The 17,220-nt window shown below is 37.6% G+C and overlaps 2 protein-coding genes across 6 annotated transcripts in view; one reads left to right on the top strand and one right to left on the bottom strand.

The window, feature by feature from the left end:
* Nucleotides 1–914: 914 nt before the first annotated feature.
* Nucleotides 915–7,721, bottom strand: trmt1l (tRNA methyltransferase 1-like). Its single transcript, XM_079888788.1, has 16 exons — nucleotides 7,632–7,721; nucleotides 6,152–6,283; nucleotides 5,989–6,051; nucleotides 5,770–5,883; nucleotides 5,576–5,640; nucleotides 5,010–5,166; nucleotides 4,243–4,363; nucleotides 3,619–3,698; nucleotides 3,226–3,469; nucleotides 2,934–3,146; nucleotides 2,653–2,843; nucleotides 2,388–2,466; nucleotides 2,117–2,283; nucleotides 1,905–1,970; nucleotides 1,622–1,751; nucleotides 915–1,524 (listed from the first exon to the last, which is right to left on the bottom strand). Exons 1-16 carry the CDS (start codon nucleotides 7,690–7,692, stop codon nucleotides 1,332–1,334), a joined length of 2,076 nt encoding a protein of 691 aa, XP_079744914.1. The 5' UTR covers nucleotides 7,693–7,721; the 3' UTR covers nucleotides 915–1,331.
* The window catches only part of swt1 (SWT1 RNA endoribonuclease homolog), a 26,507-nt gene continuing 16,517 nt past the window's right edge, over nucleotides 7,231–17,220 (top strand). The window contains exons 1-12 of one of the 5 annotated variants that reach the window (XM_079888781.1): nucleotides 7,231–7,302; nucleotides 8,815–8,908; nucleotides 9,115–9,179; nucleotides 9,899–10,958; nucleotides 12,896–12,940; nucleotides 13,015–13,144; nucleotides 13,294–13,389; nucleotides 13,476–13,664; nucleotides 15,547–15,640; nucleotides 15,911–16,068; nucleotides 16,195–16,343; nucleotides 16,518–16,656. In XM_079888781.1, coding sequence (XP_079744907.1) covers nucleotides 8,825–8,908; nucleotides 9,115–9,179; nucleotides 9,899–10,958; nucleotides 12,896–12,940; nucleotides 13,015–13,144; nucleotides 13,294–13,389; nucleotides 13,476–13,664; nucleotides 15,547–15,640; nucleotides 15,911–16,068; nucleotides 16,195–16,343; nucleotides 16,518–16,656 — 2,209 coding nt within the window. In that variant the 5' untranslated portion in view covers nucleotides 7,231–7,302; nucleotides 8,815–8,824. Of the gene's footprint in view, nucleotides 7,303–7,786; nucleotides 7,909–8,814; nucleotides 8,909–9,114; nucleotides 9,180–9,898; nucleotides 10,959–12,895; nucleotides 12,941–13,014; nucleotides 13,145–13,293; nucleotides 13,390–13,475; nucleotides 13,665–15,546; nucleotides 15,641–15,910; nucleotides 16,069–16,194; nucleotides 16,344–16,517; nucleotides 16,657–17,220 lie in introns of those variants that run through there. The other 4 variants (XM_079888782.1, XM_079888784.1, XM_079888783.1 and 1 more) reach the window with 4 other exon arrangements.

Below are 17,220 nucleotides of genomic sequence, written 5' to 3'. Positions count from 1 at the left end.
CTGTGGGAGTGGCATGAATGAAACTGTTGCATCAGGACAATCAAGGGCTGTCTTTTAAAATGAGCTGTCTACCTAGACAACCTGTGATGCCCAAAATGCTGTCTAGGGAGGCAGCTCACTAAGTTTTGACAGTCACAGCCTGATTTCATGAAAACAACATGCTATATGATATGTGTTTTATAAATCAGGCTTCTCTGTGAATATGCAAGAGTATCTGAGCTGTGATCAAAGTTACCAGAGTAACAGTGGAAGAGACTCCAGGGTCCTTCAAGGAAGAACCATGGTATGTTTTGTTACATCTTTGTTTGTGAAATACTATACATGTGTGACATACTAGACAGACTTGATTCCATTAAGGTTTATTACCACGAACAGTTTCTATTCAAACTGTCATACCAGTAAGATAATTTTAGTGCATTTTTCAGTGAGTTCTAGATATGTACTATACAAATAAAGCTGGCGTGGCTCTAATTGATGACACACACGTCATTTTCAAGCTGATGAATCATATAAAATCTCAACACATTTAGTCTTATTTCACACCAAACACAAAGAAAAATTATTTGTACCATGATTTGTTTTTGCATTGTGACATTTGCATAGCAATAAAGCACATTTCTGTAGATTCTAATTGCTGTAAAAAAAAAAAAAAAAAAAAAAAATCTATAATATATCACACTGAATAAAAAAGCTCAAAAGTTAAGAATGCATTAATAATGAGAATTCTTGGGGAAAATTTGCTTAAATGTAATGAAAATAATAAATTAATGTGCAATCAAAAAATGTATAAAAAGATGCTAAATATTCTGTAGTTTTTAAGGTAAACCGTGGCCCAGACATGTTTTTGTTTTGATTCACCTCAAGCACTTTATCAATGTTTAATAATAATAAATTAAATTATGAATTATAATATACACAATGTAAAATGTTTATATATTTATGTTATACAGCACAACTGTTAGCAATCTGGGGAAAAAAAAAAAAAAGCAAAAGTGAAGTGAAATAGAAAATCAGATCAGGTAAGTTCAATATAACCCTTTGACAGAGTCTTTATAAATATTTTTAGAAATTCAAAATTCAAAAACCAAAGAATAAAAGTCAATACTGCATCACCGTCAACACAGACTGATTATTCAAACACTATTATGCCCTTTAATGGGTCAAAGCCTCAGTACAATCCACAAAAAACATCAACAAAATTGAAACAACCCTTTTAATTCAGATGAAAATGTTGTTTCTTATCCAGACCTAAAATAAACAGGAAAACTCATCAATAAAAATAGCCACAGTTGACCTCTGTGCTGTCTCTCACACGGGCACAGTATCTAAAGTCAGAGAGTTAGACGTCGATCTGAGCTGACAGCGTTGCTTTGAGGGGCGGATGAGTAGGTAGGCACGCTGTATTTTGTAAGCACTTCCTTAAACTGTGCCAGGGTGGCGTCGGTCCGCACGCCCGTTGGGTCAAAGTGTGTGCGGCTCACTCTAAACCCGGCCTCCGTGAGATACTGCAGGAACTTATTCAGCCTTAGAGAGAGGAACAAACCTCAGTGTCAGATTCTACATGTATTATGAATTGTACATCAATACATGACAGTGCATGGAGAAGTTTGCGCTGACTAACTTAGGCATGTTCATGCCGCGGATGCTATGCCGATGAATGCTGTAGTAGAACGCTGGATGCTCCAAAGATGTATCCGATTTGACTTTCTTCAGCACATTCCCACAGTCCTCCCCTGTGGGCTTTCTTTTCCCTGAACACAAAAAGTCAAAGAAAATACACTATTTTCTATGCAATTAATCCATTTCAGTTTTTATTCTACCATAAACCATTAATCTGGGATAACCTAGGAACAGTTAAATCCCAGAGAACAGCAGATAAAAGACATTGACAAAGCAACAAATACCTGACTGGTCAGATGTATCCGCCTCTTCAACCTTCTGTAAAGTTTTTATGACCACACCACACTCCACTAGAAAAAAATACAAGGCAAAATTCAAGTTATGCTAAAAAACAAGTTCAGATGTATCATCTCCACGTTGTATTTAACAATGAATAACCAGAAGATTACTGAAGAAACAGTGATGGGCAAAAACTGATTGGCACACCCAAACACACCTTGGTTGGAGAAGGCAGAGAATCCCGGGACAGGGAAAGCTTTGAGAGTGGTGCAGTCAGCTTCACAAATGAGTGTCTTCACCAGAGGCTGGATGTCTTCCATATTGTGCTGCACTGCTGCCACCAACATCCGCCTCAGAAATCCAGTGTTAAACAGAGGACCGGCCCTGGTGGATGGAAAGGATAAAAAAGAAAAAAAATGATAGTCATTAATAAAAGAATTAAGCATTATCATTAGAAGTGTTTTGTAAACAAACAAAAATCAACTCACCAAAGTGGTCCAAGCTCTACTGCAGTTTTTCCTGGCATACTCCCATGGCACTGGCAGGGCAGCTGTCTGTACAGGTTTTCTGTATATACCATAAGCAAGAACATGTATTTACATTTATGGGTTTGGAAGTTATACATTTGATCAGTTCATGCATTCTATGGGAATCAAACCCATGACCTTGCCATTACTGTTGCCATGCTTGACTATTTTGGCTACAGGGACACTATTAGGATGCAGCTGTTTGTTTGTACAAGTGCTTTCTCACCTTCCACCATGCTTCCTGGCTTGAGGAACACTCTTTCTTCACACCACTGGCAGTGCAACAGCTGCCGCAGTTTCTTAGAGGACTCGTCTGCCTGGGTGGGCCCTCTAAGAACTCGCACCACCACGAGGACAAAGTGCTCAAGAGCTACGGCCAACAGCACTTCAATCCCTTTGTTGCAGCGTGCAGCCGCCCTGAAATGACATGCATTAACAAGACGGTTTGCAAACTGTGTAATAAAATAAATAGGTGTATGCTGATTCATTTCAGAAAGACCTGCCCACCTGGCCACTGATGCCAATACCATACGCGCTGCGAGTTCCCTGTAATACTCGGTTCGGACTATCTGGCAACCGTAATGTCGAAGCGTCACATTCAGGGATTTAGAGTAAAGGGAACCGGTGTCTGTCGACGTCACAGAGACAATGCCCAGGTTCCGAACGTTACGAAAAGCAGCGTCCAGATAGTTTACAGCCGTTCCAAATGGGTCAAGGTGTCTGATTTCAAAACAAGAATGCAATAAATTATTATGGGTACAATGTTTTTAGTCATTATGACCATCAGTCTCTCACTCACATGTAGTCAAAGGGTCTCAGGTGCATGATGACATTGGCGTCCATCTTCACCACCTCCACGGAGGCAATGGGCGAGTCTGCATCTCCCGCTCCATCGAGCTGCCGGCCCGTACGAGTGCCCTCTACTCGGATGTGGTTCAGATGACAATTCTCCTTAATCATCTTCACGCAAGCTTCGCTTAAGTCATTTATAGTAACCTTTACAGAGTTGCGCAGATGCTTTGCCCACTGCAAACCCATGATACCTACAAAAAGGATCAATATGTTGCAAATTTTTGCAAATAGGTATACAATGCCCCTTTCATTTTTATCAAATCATTCGGAGCAAAAACTGAGCAGTGATATTTATTATCATCATGAGATGTTAGCTCTTTCTGTACAGTAAATTTCCTACCAGTCGCTCCAAAGGCATCGAGACATTCGAGTGGATTCCTCTCCTCAGCAAGAACAGCAAGAGAGCAGAACACCAGCTGCCTACAACAATCACATTTTAGTGTGATACAATCATCAAATAATCAGCACAATAAGAGTATGAAGGATTTTTTGGGGGTCATTTTTTGACTTTGACTTTTCAACAGGGCGTCCATGACCCATAGGTTGGCCTATTTTTGTATTATTTGTCTAAATATTATATATTTATATAAACAGAAATAAAATATTAAGTATATAATTAAGTACATTAAGTATAACTTCAGGCAAAGTTACATGTAAGATGTTAAAGTACAAATCATTATTGGTTTACATTAATCTTTTAAGACAGGGTTCACCAATCTCGGTCCTGGAGGGCCGCTGTCCCTGCAGAGTTTAGCTCCAACCAGCTCCAACACACCTGTTTGAAAGTTTCTAGTATGCCTAGTGAGACCTTGATTAGCTGGTTCAGGTGTGTTTAATTGGGGTTGGAGCTAAACTCTGCAGGACAGCGGCCCTCCAGGACCGAGATTGGTGAACCCTGTTTTAAGAGGTACACATTTAAATCTCATAACGTGTCGTTCGTCAAATAAAATAAAAAAACTCCAACCTGTTCGTCTTCATCTTGCGGTTAAAGTAGGTGTCTGTCTTCTGGGGTGTGGTGTGGTTGGGCAGGAGCTGGACATTTGTGCCCAGTTCTTTCATAATCTCATAAGCCTGTCCACCTGGGACTGAGAAAGAAAGAGAATCAATGCAGACAAATAATTTGGTAAATATTGACTAAATGCAGAGGAATAGCACCCTTGAAAAACGGTAAAAAGGCTGAGGAGTACAATGCTCTTCAGATGCTGCCTACATAAATATCCTAATGAGTGGATTCATTATGCAATTGAATGAATTAATTGCTTAGTGCTGTAGCGAATTAAAGCATTTTATTGTTACAACCGCCTCCTGTGTCTCACAGGAGTCTCTTACTTTAAACTAAAAAGCAAAGGCCAAAGCCTGAACATGAACCACAAGGGGATCTTTCATATCACTCCTGAAGAACTTCATCCTGTGAGCGGCTGAATGCTGTATGGTTTAGGTTAGATTTAGCCTGCCTATTCTTTCTTACCCTACCTGAAAATTCAAAAGGTTAAAAGGCACAAGATAAAAGGACATACCACAAAAAAATGGAACTATTATTTTTATGAAAACAATCCCAACATCTACATTATTCCACATCAACAAATTGGCATCCTGTTCATGCGGTTCAGAGCGGTTCTCACCCTTTGAGGCGCTGTCAGCACAAATGCACAATAATCAGTCATGTCAGTAAAGCACATCAAACGAGGAAGCATATAAAACATTTTAAACAGCAATAGAGTAAAGGCTCACCAGGTTGTTCAAAGGGTACATCTGAGCTGCCTGAATAGCTGGCCTCTGTCTCACCCTTGTTGAAGTGGCGTTTGAGGTGACTGATCATGTCTGTCTTGCGAGCAATAGTGACAGAGCAAACCACACAGTGGTAGTGAGCCACAAGTCTGCTTTGAGTCTGGAGATGAGGGGAACAACAAATACATAAATGTATTAATTCAAGAGGATGTGATTTAATTTTTCCTGATAAACTGGCACAGATAAAAGCTTTTCGATCTATCTGTACTGTCCAACTACAGGCAAACAGGGCTACGGCTGGATATTTATATTTACGTCTGGGGTCAGCATTGGTGAGCAATTTTTCTATGGTAGTGTGGTATGTTTATCTATCTATCTATCTATATAGTAATGAGGTTCAATCATTGTAAACGAACAGGTTTCGCAAAGCTAAGGATAAAAATGATCAATTCTAAATAAAGTTAATCAGCATCTCTATGTTCACTTTAGAATAGAAAGGCTTTTTTGTCAATATAATTACAGCCATGGGATGTGTATGGGAAGAAACACTTCATAACACGTCATCTTACCTGGTCAGAGCCTAGACTGGACTTGAGTTGTCGGCAGGGCAGATGACAGATGCACATCCTTTGGCCTGCAGGAGAGGAAACAAAGTTAATTTACCCAAGCAAAATTTTCACGCATGAATTAGCTGCTAACCAGAAGCAACAGCTTTCAAATGTGTGTTGGAAAAGAAAATTAGCTGCCAAAGGGAACCATTTACTTTCAAATTCCACGTAAACTTTCCAGTGCAAGTTCTGCAGATGTCGTCTAAGTTTATGACTGTAACAGGCCTTAAATTTCTCTTCTGGACACAATGGACAAGACTTCCTCCCGGCTGTCAAAATCAATGAACAGAGATATTTATTAGCTTCAGATTCAAGTGGTCTGCTGATGGTTGTAATAAACAGACAGAATAAACAGGTACTTCTGGTTTAAGTACCTCCATTTAAATCCACAAGCATTTCGAGCCCCTCCAGGGTGGTTTGAATAGACACATGTCTCTCTGAAACAGAGACAGATGATTTCAATTCAGTGATTTAACAATGCTGAGAGACATCCTGTCTGAGGAGTGTGATAATCATCATACACTGTTGAATATTTACCTGACACGACAGTGGAGGATGTTTGTCCATTTTTGTCCTCTGTTTTCACTGGAGTAGTAGTTGCTGATTGAGTTGGCAATTGCTCACGCTCCACAGATTCAGCGAGGATCTTACTGGTATCAGTCCCAGTGTCTGTTAATACAAACAAATTCACACTTCAGCAAAATACTGTAAATTGAAGCAAACTTAAAGACAAAAGAGTTTTCCTTTATGAAAATGTCATTAGTTAATTAAATATTTAATAAATTAAAAATATTATATATTTCGCATCGATGAAAATTACAATTGCATTCAACTGGTCTTACTGTACAATCACAATCAATTGGGGTTTTCGTCGACAAACAGTCATTTGTATGTCCCGGGGTTGATTTTTTATTATAACAACAATTTTTTATTATATTTTGTTGTTGTCATATGAATACCACATTAAAATTGCCTTGGTACAATGTCTTAATTTTTTTAAAAGCCTTTATATGTATATATATATATATATATATAGAGAGAGAGAGAGAGAGAGAGAGAGAGAGAGAGAGATTGTATTGTTTCACCCTTGTTCCAGCTCAAGACTTTCGATGTTAAAATTGGAAAATACATCTGGAAAATAATACACATTTAAAATTAGGATATTTTAAATGAGGAAAGAATTATTTTCAGGATAATAATAATTTTAGGATTTATTGTGTGAACAATTTGGATTGGTTAGATTTGGTCACATGAAAAAATAAATCATGCTTTGATAAATCATAATTATAAGGTTAAGTTAAAATGAGATAAAGTTAAAATGATTGCATAAAAAGTATTTTATTTTATAATAATTACGACTCGTTATCATAAAAAAAATTTATTATAATAAAAAAAAATACAATGATAAATTCGTAGAATTTTCAACAAAACGAAGTTTGAATGGGTTATGTTTAGCTACGTAACGTAGAGGTTGAGTTTTGCAGAAAAGTCTCAGGACGTATGATAGATTACAGCGCATCGCTCGCATTGCAGACACTGTAAAGAAGAAAACTAATTTTTTTTTAACCCACAACAACAATACTGGAGCGCCCTCATATGTTAACCCATGTACATTTCCATGGAGTAACCAATCCCGCTTTCTGAGGCTGATGTTTCCAAGCAGAACGGCCCTGGTGCGGAGCTCCGCGGTAAGACCAGTGCTACACATTACAGTTATTCACAATTTATTGTTTAACTCAGATAATGCATCGATTGATTAAAAGTTTTTGCAACCAAGTGACATGTCAGTTCTTTGTCGATATGTGCTGAGAATATTTGCGTTTCGAACATTTACATTATTTACACCTAGGTCCTATGGTGGAGCTCCATGAGGAGGCCTATATTTACTTCAGCAGTTTTGAAGTCGCATTAAGGATAAATTGCATAAAATACAAAATTTCAAAATGCTGAGTGTTATTTAAGGAACCTGCAAAACAGGGTTGAATAAATGTATCATTATTAATTCAAATTATTTTGCCTTTTATATTGGCGTCCTCCTGGTGAAGTTGCTCAGCGTCCCCTTCCTTGATCTCCGCCATTTTCCCAAACTAGCTTAAGTAGAATTCGTATCCATACGCATTGAGCGTTGTGGGGCCGCACCAATCGTGTTCCAGTAAACTACGCAAAATAAAAGGGCGGAAGTGAATTCATCAGCGAGTCAAATGTAAGCAAGTGGTGAAGTGAACAGCTTGAAGAATTTTTTACCTTCTGTCATTCGGTGTCGTATTCAACAACATTCCTCCCGCTTGTGACAGGTAAACCTCTTTCTCACTGAAGCTGTAGAAAATAAAACTAAAACGTATAACTTAGACTCCTGTAGACGCTTGAATTCCATGTTTCTCAGTATAAGATTTGAAGTTGTTGATATTTGGTCAGAAAATATGTGCTGCAATGTTAGTATTCCTTTGATATCACTGTCACAGTTGTATTTGTGTATGACCTAAAGTTGCCACATATTTACAAGTACTTACACACTTACTAACGATATTTCATTGAGTGCTTTATGTTCTCTTGGTTTACATGGGCAGTTATCTGTTTCTCAAGGATGAACAGGATTTTTGTTTGGGATTCGCTGATATGCAGCTCTTGGGAGAAAAACGTTTACTTTGTACTTAGTTTTGACTAGAAATGCTCTCTAAAGTACTACATTCTTGTATGAAAAGGACTATATAAAAAGTTATACTGTTATTATTGTAGCAGAAATCTATATGTAAACAATACAATCTAAAGCTAGATGTCCTTACCTTCCTATGTTTTTTTGCTAAATCGTTTTAGTAATTTTGTTATGTGCTTTTGTTTATATAATTTACTATTCATTTTTTTATTTCAGTCTTAGTCACTTTTGTAGGTCAACTTAAACTTACTTCATTTAGTTACATTTAGATAGGCTATATCTAATTTTGGTTTACACGTTTCAAGTGAAAGTGTTTCTTATAATTTTTATATTACAATTTATTTAAGATTTATTTTAATAAAAGAAAATGATTTTTTTATAACAATTACAATACTGGCACATTTCAAGCCATGCTGTACTGCTGTCCTCTTAAAAGTAACAAACAACCAACCAACCTGTGGATGTTTTTTTAACATTAGACGCTGTATTTTTGATTTAATGTAAGAGACTGAAATCATTTTCCAAAAAATGTTCTGTTCTTTCGCAGGGTTTTGAGGATGTCTGGCAAGAAATCAAAGAAGAAGAAACACAAAAAGGATGAAAGAATGTCATCAAGCTCTTTGCGTGAGGATGAGAAGAAGGTGAGGAATCTGCAACAAAATCGTTGTTGGAATATGCAGTTTCTAATCTAGTTATTCCTAACATCTGAGTTATTCAAAAAAAAAATGTTTTACCATTTATTTTTTGACATGTTCATTCTCATTCAAATTAGCATTTAATTATTAACATTAATTCTTGTTTGTACGTCAATTATCTTGGATAAAAGCGTGAATTTTTTTGGTCATAGGAGAAAGGCACAAAGAGATTCAGCAGCCCAAAGAGCAGACACAAACATCATCATCGGTATGTAAGGTGGGTCTCGGGGTGTAAAATATTAGTAGAATTTAGAATTAGAATACATTTTTGAGTGTTTGTACATACTTGTTTTATATAGTTGTACATATTGTGTTAACAATATAATATAATGTATACAACTGACAGTGTGTAAGAAAGTTTTTTAATTTATTCAATGGTCAATGACAGATAAGAATGTGCTAGATCATGAAACCTTTTAAAAATTGATGCAGTTTACGAAATCAGGATACAATAAAAGTTGTTGATAAAATGAGTAATGAGTTTAATCAATGATTATTTGCTTAGGATACTACATTTTGCATCTGCATATAGCAAATATGTCATAAGTGATGCCAAATAATTGTATAACACTTCCAAGTGCACCTGAGAGTAAATAGATGTTCTAACCGCAAGTTCATCATGTACATGTCTCGCTTACAGGTGTTATACCATCAGCATGCATTACGGAAAGGTCACGAGTTAGCGTTATTGTGGTTAGAGCCTTTTACCCTGCTTCAGCTTCCTGAGCTACACATGCGAGCAAACACACTTTTTGAGAACTAAGAGCAATATATGCATATACAAAATAAAGAAAGAACTTAATCAAGGCACCTAATGTAAAGAAAGTAAATAAAGAAAGCATTTTCTTTTCCAATATTTCCTTGTATACCATTTCCTCACCAAATATTTATTGTGAGTTGTTATCTATTCAATAAAAACTTCTCATTGATTTACAGTTCTGACAAAGATGAAGCTAAATGGAGGAGGGCTATTGACTCCCCATCAGCAAGAGGATTTGATACAAAATTAAAGAAGACCGATGCTGGAGGAAGCAAGAGGAAGAAAGAAAGATCCAGAGAAAGCAAAGCAACTGTGAATTCCAGGCCAGTTTTCAAGTCACCTGTCACACATTATAAAGAGCAAGTGAATCCCAAAGGGAAGCATGAAATTGCAAGCGCCCATGTCTCAGGGAAAAGCTCCAGCAGGCATGCAGGATCAAACCAGCCTTCTTCAAAGGATTTGGAGAAGAAGAGACAGGAGCTAGTCTCGAGGAGATCTGCAACAGAGGATTGCAGGCGGACGCCTGCAAAGGCTGAGAAACTCCAGGAGAAAAAGAGGAAACCCATGAAGAGGACTTTGTCACCAGAACTTCATGCTGAACCCAAACGAAGAGATGTCAATAACATGACCAAAGTAGCACAAGCAGACTTTAATTCTGAAGTTCAAAAAGAAATGTTGGTGGGCAGGAGTTCCAAGAAGTTCGACCAAACTGTTGGTGCACAGAGTTCCTGTGGTAAAACTGCGAATGACAACTCCAAAGAAGCTTTGCCAGTAGTGAAACATGTAAATTCTGGATCTAAACTGAAATTACTAGAGGATATTTCACCCAAGAAGCAAGACCATGTACAGTTGGGTAATGTACCTGGTGAAATCTTAAAAGAAAAAAGGCCATCCTTTGGTGGTCCCACAGCAAAAGTCAGTTTCAAGATCCCAATGAAAGCCAGTTCTGTTAAAGTTTGGACAAACACAAATATGTTTAATGTGCATTCTTCAGATAGCAGTACTCAGTGTTCCACTCAGCCTTCTCTTCCTGGTTCTACTCCACCTAAACGCAAATATTTTATCGCACAGCAGCAAGTACAGAGGCCTAAAGAGGTTTTGCCTCAAACCTCTCATAAACTCTCTTCTCTTTGCCCATCACCTCCTTCATATGTTTCTCACCAAGTCCAGCAAGTGCACACAGACAAAACAAGAGAGGTCTCGATACAAAGCAATACTTCCTGTAATGCACAAAATGTAAGTGTCTTGTGTTTGGGCCATCTTCATCTGAATCAGTGGTATAAGACATTTTTCTCTCTCTCTTTCTCTCTCTCTCTCTATCTATCTATCTATCTATCTATCTATCTATCTATCTATCTATCTATCTATCTATCTATCTATCTATCTATCTATCTCTCTCTATATATATATATATAAATTATCTGTTCAACATAAGGCAGCGACATAAAATGTGAAAAACAAGACATTTAATTTAAATATATATATATATACAGAGAGGAAAATAAGTATTTGAACACCCTGCTATTTTGCAAGTTCTCCCACTTGGAAATCATGGAGGGCTCTGAAATTGTCATCGTAGGTGCATGTCCACTGTGAGAGACATAATCTAAAAATAAAAAAAATCCAGAAATCACAATATATGATTTTTTAACTATTTATTTGTATGATACAGCTGCAAATAAGTATTTGAACACCTGTCTATCAGCTAGAATTCTGACCCTCAAAGACCTGTTAGTCTGCCTTTAAAATGTCCACCTCCACTCCATTTATTATCCTAAATTAGATGCACCTGTTTGAGGTCGTTAGCTGCATAAAGACACCTGTCCACCCCATACAATCAGTAAGAATCCAACTACTAACATGGCCAAGACCAAAGAGCTGTCCAAAGACACTAGAGAAACTAGAGACACTAGAAAGGGCTACGGGGAAATTGCCAAGCAGCTTGGTGAAAAAAGGTCCACTGTTGGAGCAATCATTAGAAAATGGAAGAAGCTAAACATGACTGTCAATCTCCCTCGGACTGGGGCTCCATGCAAGATCTCACCTCGTGGGGTCTCAATGATCCTAAGAAAGGTGAGAAATCAGCCCAGAACTACACGGGAGGAGCTGGTCAATGACCTGAAAAGAGCTGGGACCACCGTTTCCAAGGTTACTGTTGGTAATACACTAAGACGTCATGGTTTGAAATCATGCATGGCACGGAAGGTTCCCCTGCTTAAACCAGCACATGTCAAGGCCCGTCTTAAGTTTGCCAATGACCATTTAGATGATCCAGAGGAGTCATGGGAGAAAGTCATGTGGTCAGATGAGACCAAAATAGAACTTTTTGGTCATAATTCCACTAAACGTGTTTGGAGGAAGAAGAATGATGAGTACCATCCCAAGAACACCATCCCTACTGTGAAGCATGGGGGTGGTAGCATCATGCTTTGGGGGTGTTTTTCTGCACATGGGACAGGGCGACTGCACTGTATTAAGGAGAGGATGACCGGGGCCATGTATTGCGAGATTTTGGGGAACAACCTCCTTCCCTCAGTTAGAGCATTGAAGATGGGTCGAGGCTGGGTCTTCCAACATGACAATGACCCGAAGCACACAGCCAGGATAACCAAGGAGTGGCTCTGTAAGAAGCATATCAAGGTTCTGGCGTGGCCTAGCCAGTCTCCAGACCTAAACCCAATAGAGAATCTTTGGAGGGAGCTCAAACTCTGTGTTTCTCAGCGACAGCCCAGAAACCTGACTGATCTAGAGAAGATCTGTGTGGAGGAGTGGGCCAAAATCCCTCCTGCAGTGTGTGCAAACCTGGTGAAAAACTACAGGAAACGTTTGACCTCTGTAATTGCAAACAAAGGCTACTGTACCAAATATTAACATTGATTTTCTCAGGTGTTCAAATACTTATTTGCAGCTGTATCATACAAATAAATAGTTAAAAAATCATACATTGTGATTTCTGGATTTTTTTTTTTAGATTATGTCTCTCACAGTGGACATGCACCTACGATGACAATTTCAGACCCCTCCATGATTTCTAAGTGGGAGAACTTGCAAAATAGCAGGGTGTTCAAATACTTATTTTCCTCACTGTATTTAAGAGGAAACAGCGGTGAATTAGAAAATTCCATTAAAAGAATACTAATAATTCCATTGAATTAAACACAACTTTATTTCAGATAACTCCCCAAGAAGCTGAAGAGACCTTTGACTGTGACCATGAGGTAAGTTAACAATCTGCCTCTGTTTTCAGAATAAAATCTTGTGTGTTTCTCATTCTATTTCATTCATTGTTTAGATGCAGCTTGTGGAGGAACTTCATCTGGCACGTTCTGAGAGGAGACTGGAGGTGAACTTGGTGGAGAACTGTGGAGAGCTCACCTGCATGGACATTGACCCCCCAGAAGAGGCACCCAGCACTATGCTAAGTAAGGTCACCTGTGAAATGTTCAAAATAACTAATTATTACTGGAAAATGACCAAGTAATGTCCTACAGTAGGTACCTTTTGTATTTGAATCATGGTTTGTTTGATGGATAGTTGTGCTTTGTGTCTGTGTGTGTGTTTACACATGAAGATCAACATAAACAGGCCCTCCTTATAGTTCTGGATACCAATGTGCTGCTCAGCCACCTGGAGTTTGTGAAGAAGATCAGGTCACATGGTCTCAGTGGTAAGGAAGGCACTGGCTTTCAGTACTTCATACATTTGGAGAATAATGTTGGTACAGCCTTTCACTCTAAGCACCCCTCATCCTAGGACTGGGGTTTCCCACTTTGCTGATCCCATGGGTGGTGCTGCAGGAGTTGGACTATCTGAAGAGTGGTAAACTCTCCAGCAAGGTGGAGGACAAAGCCAGGCCAGCTGTCCACTACATCTACAGCTGCCTGAAAAACCAGGAGCCCAGACTCATGGGCCAGTCAATGCAGCAAGCCTCCCAAGCTGCCTGTGAGTTATTCCTATCCTGAGATGCAAACGATATGCCTCTACTGTATGTTTACTTTTTAAGACATGTAAAAAGAAGCACACTTTGTCAGTTGGCAATAAAATCAATTTGCAGGTGTGGTAGATTTTTATACTACCACACTTTTTATACTACTATATTAATATTACTATAGATAATATTATATTATCTATAATATTTATACTCTAGCATGTCTACAGCCGACATCGGCCGAGTCTAACCCTATACCCTAGCGCGTCTACACATCGACGCCGGCTGAGTCTAATCCTATACCCCAGTGCGTCGACGTCGGCTTGGTGCTAATACTTGTTCCCCTAACTAGCTTGCTGCGCAGCAATAATCGACAGACAGACTTCAGCAAATGTCCTCTAAATGCTTTAATCACGGCCGGAAGAGTTCTCAGAGCAGTTCTCCAGAGAATCTCCCGCAAGAAGAAGAATACATCATGGCCGGAGGATCTCAGACAAATTTCATTGAGAATCCCACCAGTAAACACAAATAGAACAGGTGTATGGCAAAAATGACATGAAACATTATATAATTTCCCTACAATTTGATTGGTTCTTCATCTCTTGTTACTTCGTAATCACAAGGTTTCAAACCTAGTCATCTGTCTAGTTTCATTTCCCATATTTGTTATTTTTACACTCACACAACCAAAGTCACAAGTTTTCGTCAAAGGGGACACATACATTTAAAATTCAAAAGCATATGAATGCTGTTCCTGCAACAAAAACAAATGTTAGTTATGATTAATTAAAAAATCAATTTATATATATATATATATAAAATTGAATAATAGAAAATGTAAATTTAATACTAATACTAATACTATACTACCACACTATATAAATTATTTTCTTTCTAATTTCATGCTGGACATTTAGCAGGTCATGCTAAATAATTTTATAATTACTTTTTTTAGAATATAAATATTAAAAAAATTATAAAAGCACATGACAATATTATAATAAAAAATGTTTTTGCCACTTTTTTGAGCTGGACAAATATTACCACTCAGCTGCATTATGGAAGTGTCGTTATTGTTGACTAAAACTAAAACTATTTTAAAAATTCTTAATTGAATGAAAGCTGCAATAAAATAAAATAAATATTAGATTAAAAACTTTAAAATCTAAATATGAATATTAGAAATGTTGCACTGGCAACAAATTGAAATAAAAAAATAAGTTTGTTGAATTACTAATATTACTAAAATGTTATAAAAATGACCTAAAATTCAAATGAAAAATTAAATTAGAAAAAAAAAATCAAAAAAAAAATCAAATCATAAAAATAAATTAGTTAAAGATTAAGAAATTCTATAATAGTATACAAATAATACTAAAATACCACTGCATTGTTGAGCACTGACATATATTCATGCTCTAAGAAACTTTTTAAATGTAAAATAATTCAATATTAAGATCATATGTACGATTCCAAAGTAGAGATAAAAGGGATTTAAAACATAAATGGTTTTCTATGGTTGTGTACATTGCTATGGTTTTCTATGGTTGTGTACATTGTGTACATTGCATAAATGAGTAACTCAATACAGCAATAAATGTTGTATTACTGTAAACTGTGGTTGAGTCCCACACTGAAAGTATGTACTGTGCTTGTCATGGTAAACTGCATACTTTGTAGTAAGCTCTTTGAAAACTCAAGCTCTTCTGTAGGACAAAGGGATTATGGGCAGCATTGGCTCTAAAAGCATGTATGGATGCTTACTTCAAAAAGCCAGTGGAAACATTATGCAATACAGACTCCTTTGGCATTGTATTTTCAGGCTGCATCACTCCTAATCTGGCATACTACAGTGTATAACATGGATTATATGACTTTGTCTTTTCTCGCTCTTAGGTGGGCCTGGTGTTGTGAACAATGATGACAGAGTGCTGGATTGCTGTCTGCAGTACCAGGCTCTGTACCCAGAGGGAGCTCTAGTTCTTTGCACGTGAGTACATTCACTCATACTGTTCCACCTCTTGGAATGTCTGCACTACATTAAGGACATTCCCATTTGTTTGATGTCTTGTCATTTGACAGCTAGCTAATTAAATGCAAGAAGGCCATGTGTTTGCTTTATGAATGAACATTATGTGATTTAATGATTATATTTCAGCCATTAGTGTCACCCTGGAGAATGTTAATTTTGAAGGTTGAGAACAAAACTTCTTACTGCTTACATTTATATTCTCTCTTGCTCTCTGGAATCTTTTTGTAGCAATGATAAGAACTTGTGCAGCAAGGCCCTGCTCAGTGGGGTGAAGGCCCTGAGTAAGGCAGACTTGGTAAAAGAGGTGGAGGGAACAAGATCTACAATCCTAAACTACTTTCATGCTCACCCTGCTGTGCCGCCCAGAGCTGGACCTGTAGATAAAGGTCTGCTACTGACACTTGCTTTATCAGTATCACCGTTTTTGCTTCATTAGTTGTGTTTTTCTTAATGCTTTAGTTACAAAGGCCTTAGTAAAGTCATTTTGTTGCCACCTCCCTATGTGAACGAAGCAGAGAAGGAAGGACCGCCGAGCAGCAATGCAGCGGAGGAGCGACAGTTGAGTGAATGTGTGTCTTTGCTGGAGTCTTGCCTACAGGGGGCGCTCTCTGAGGTGCTTGAGGAGGAGATGAAGGCAGCTTATGGAGACCTGTGGACTGAGGTACCTCTGCACTCTGTGGCCATTGATGTTATATGAAGCTGATATTTAAAGCTGCTTCTCATTCATGTAAATGTATTAGTCTCCTCTAAAGTGTGATTCAGGGCTCAGATTCTTTTTTTGACGTTCATCTGCTGTAGCCCCATTCTCTGTGACCTTATCTGTTTGTGAATGCAGATCGTGTACGTGAAGCCTCCGTGGAGTCTGGATGGGCTGCTCAAGTGTTTTAAGAAGCACTGGATCGCTGTCTTCGGAAGCATTATAAAGAGGAGCCTGCTCAGCTCTGTGGAGATGCTGAGTGACTGTCTCTGTTCAGGTATGTACAGTGTGTCTCACTACTTCAGTGTCATACTTTGTAACTTCAGTTTGATTACATTTAAATAAAATAATAATATATAATAAAAATATCTGCTAAATGAATAAATGTAAATGTAATATCTGAATTCTGCTCTACTCTACATTAGAATTCTAATGTTTTGCTTTAATTGTATTCTAATTTTAGAATTCTTTTGTGTCTTATAATTGTGTTCTGACACATTTTAGAATTTATTCTATTTATTCTCTATTATTCTATTCAATTCTATTTTGTTCAAAAGTTTGGGTCTGTAATTTGTTAGTAAGACTTTTATTCAGCAAGGATGCAAAAAAAAATGGACCAAACGTGACAGTAAAGACATTTGAAGTGTTACAAAAGATTTTTATTTCAAATAAATGCTGATCTTTTGAATTTTCTATTCATCAAAGGATCCTGCAGAACAACTGCAGAAATAATATTATTTCAACATTGATAAGAAATGTTTCTTTAGCACCAAAATCAGCATATTAGAAAGGATCATGTGACACTGAAGGCTGAATGATGCTGAAAATTCAGCTTTGCTTT

The sequence above is a fragment of the Squalius cephalus genome (assembly GCF_949319135.1).
Source record: "Squalius cephalus genome assembly, chromosome: 12".
NCBI classification, from domain to species: domain Eukaryota; kingdom Metazoa; phylum Chordata; class Actinopteri; order Cypriniformes; family Leuciscidae; genus Squalius; species Squalius cephalus.
This window is presented reverse-complemented; position numbering and strand designations above follow the sequence as displayed.

Coding starts and splice junctions, on each gene's coding strand:
- trmt1l (XM_079888788.1), bottom strand. CDS start 7,692: ATGGCGGAGATCAAGGAAGGGGACGCTGAGCAACTTCACCAGGAGGAC. Junction 2,467..2,652: donor GCCAGGAAGCATGGTGGAAG/GTGAGAAAGCAC, acceptor TGGTATATACAG/AAAACCTGTACAGACAGCTG. Junction 1,971..2,116: donor CTCTGCCTTCTCCAACCAAG/GTGTGTTTGGGT, acceptor ATTTTTTTCTAG/TGGAGTGTGGTGTGGTCATA.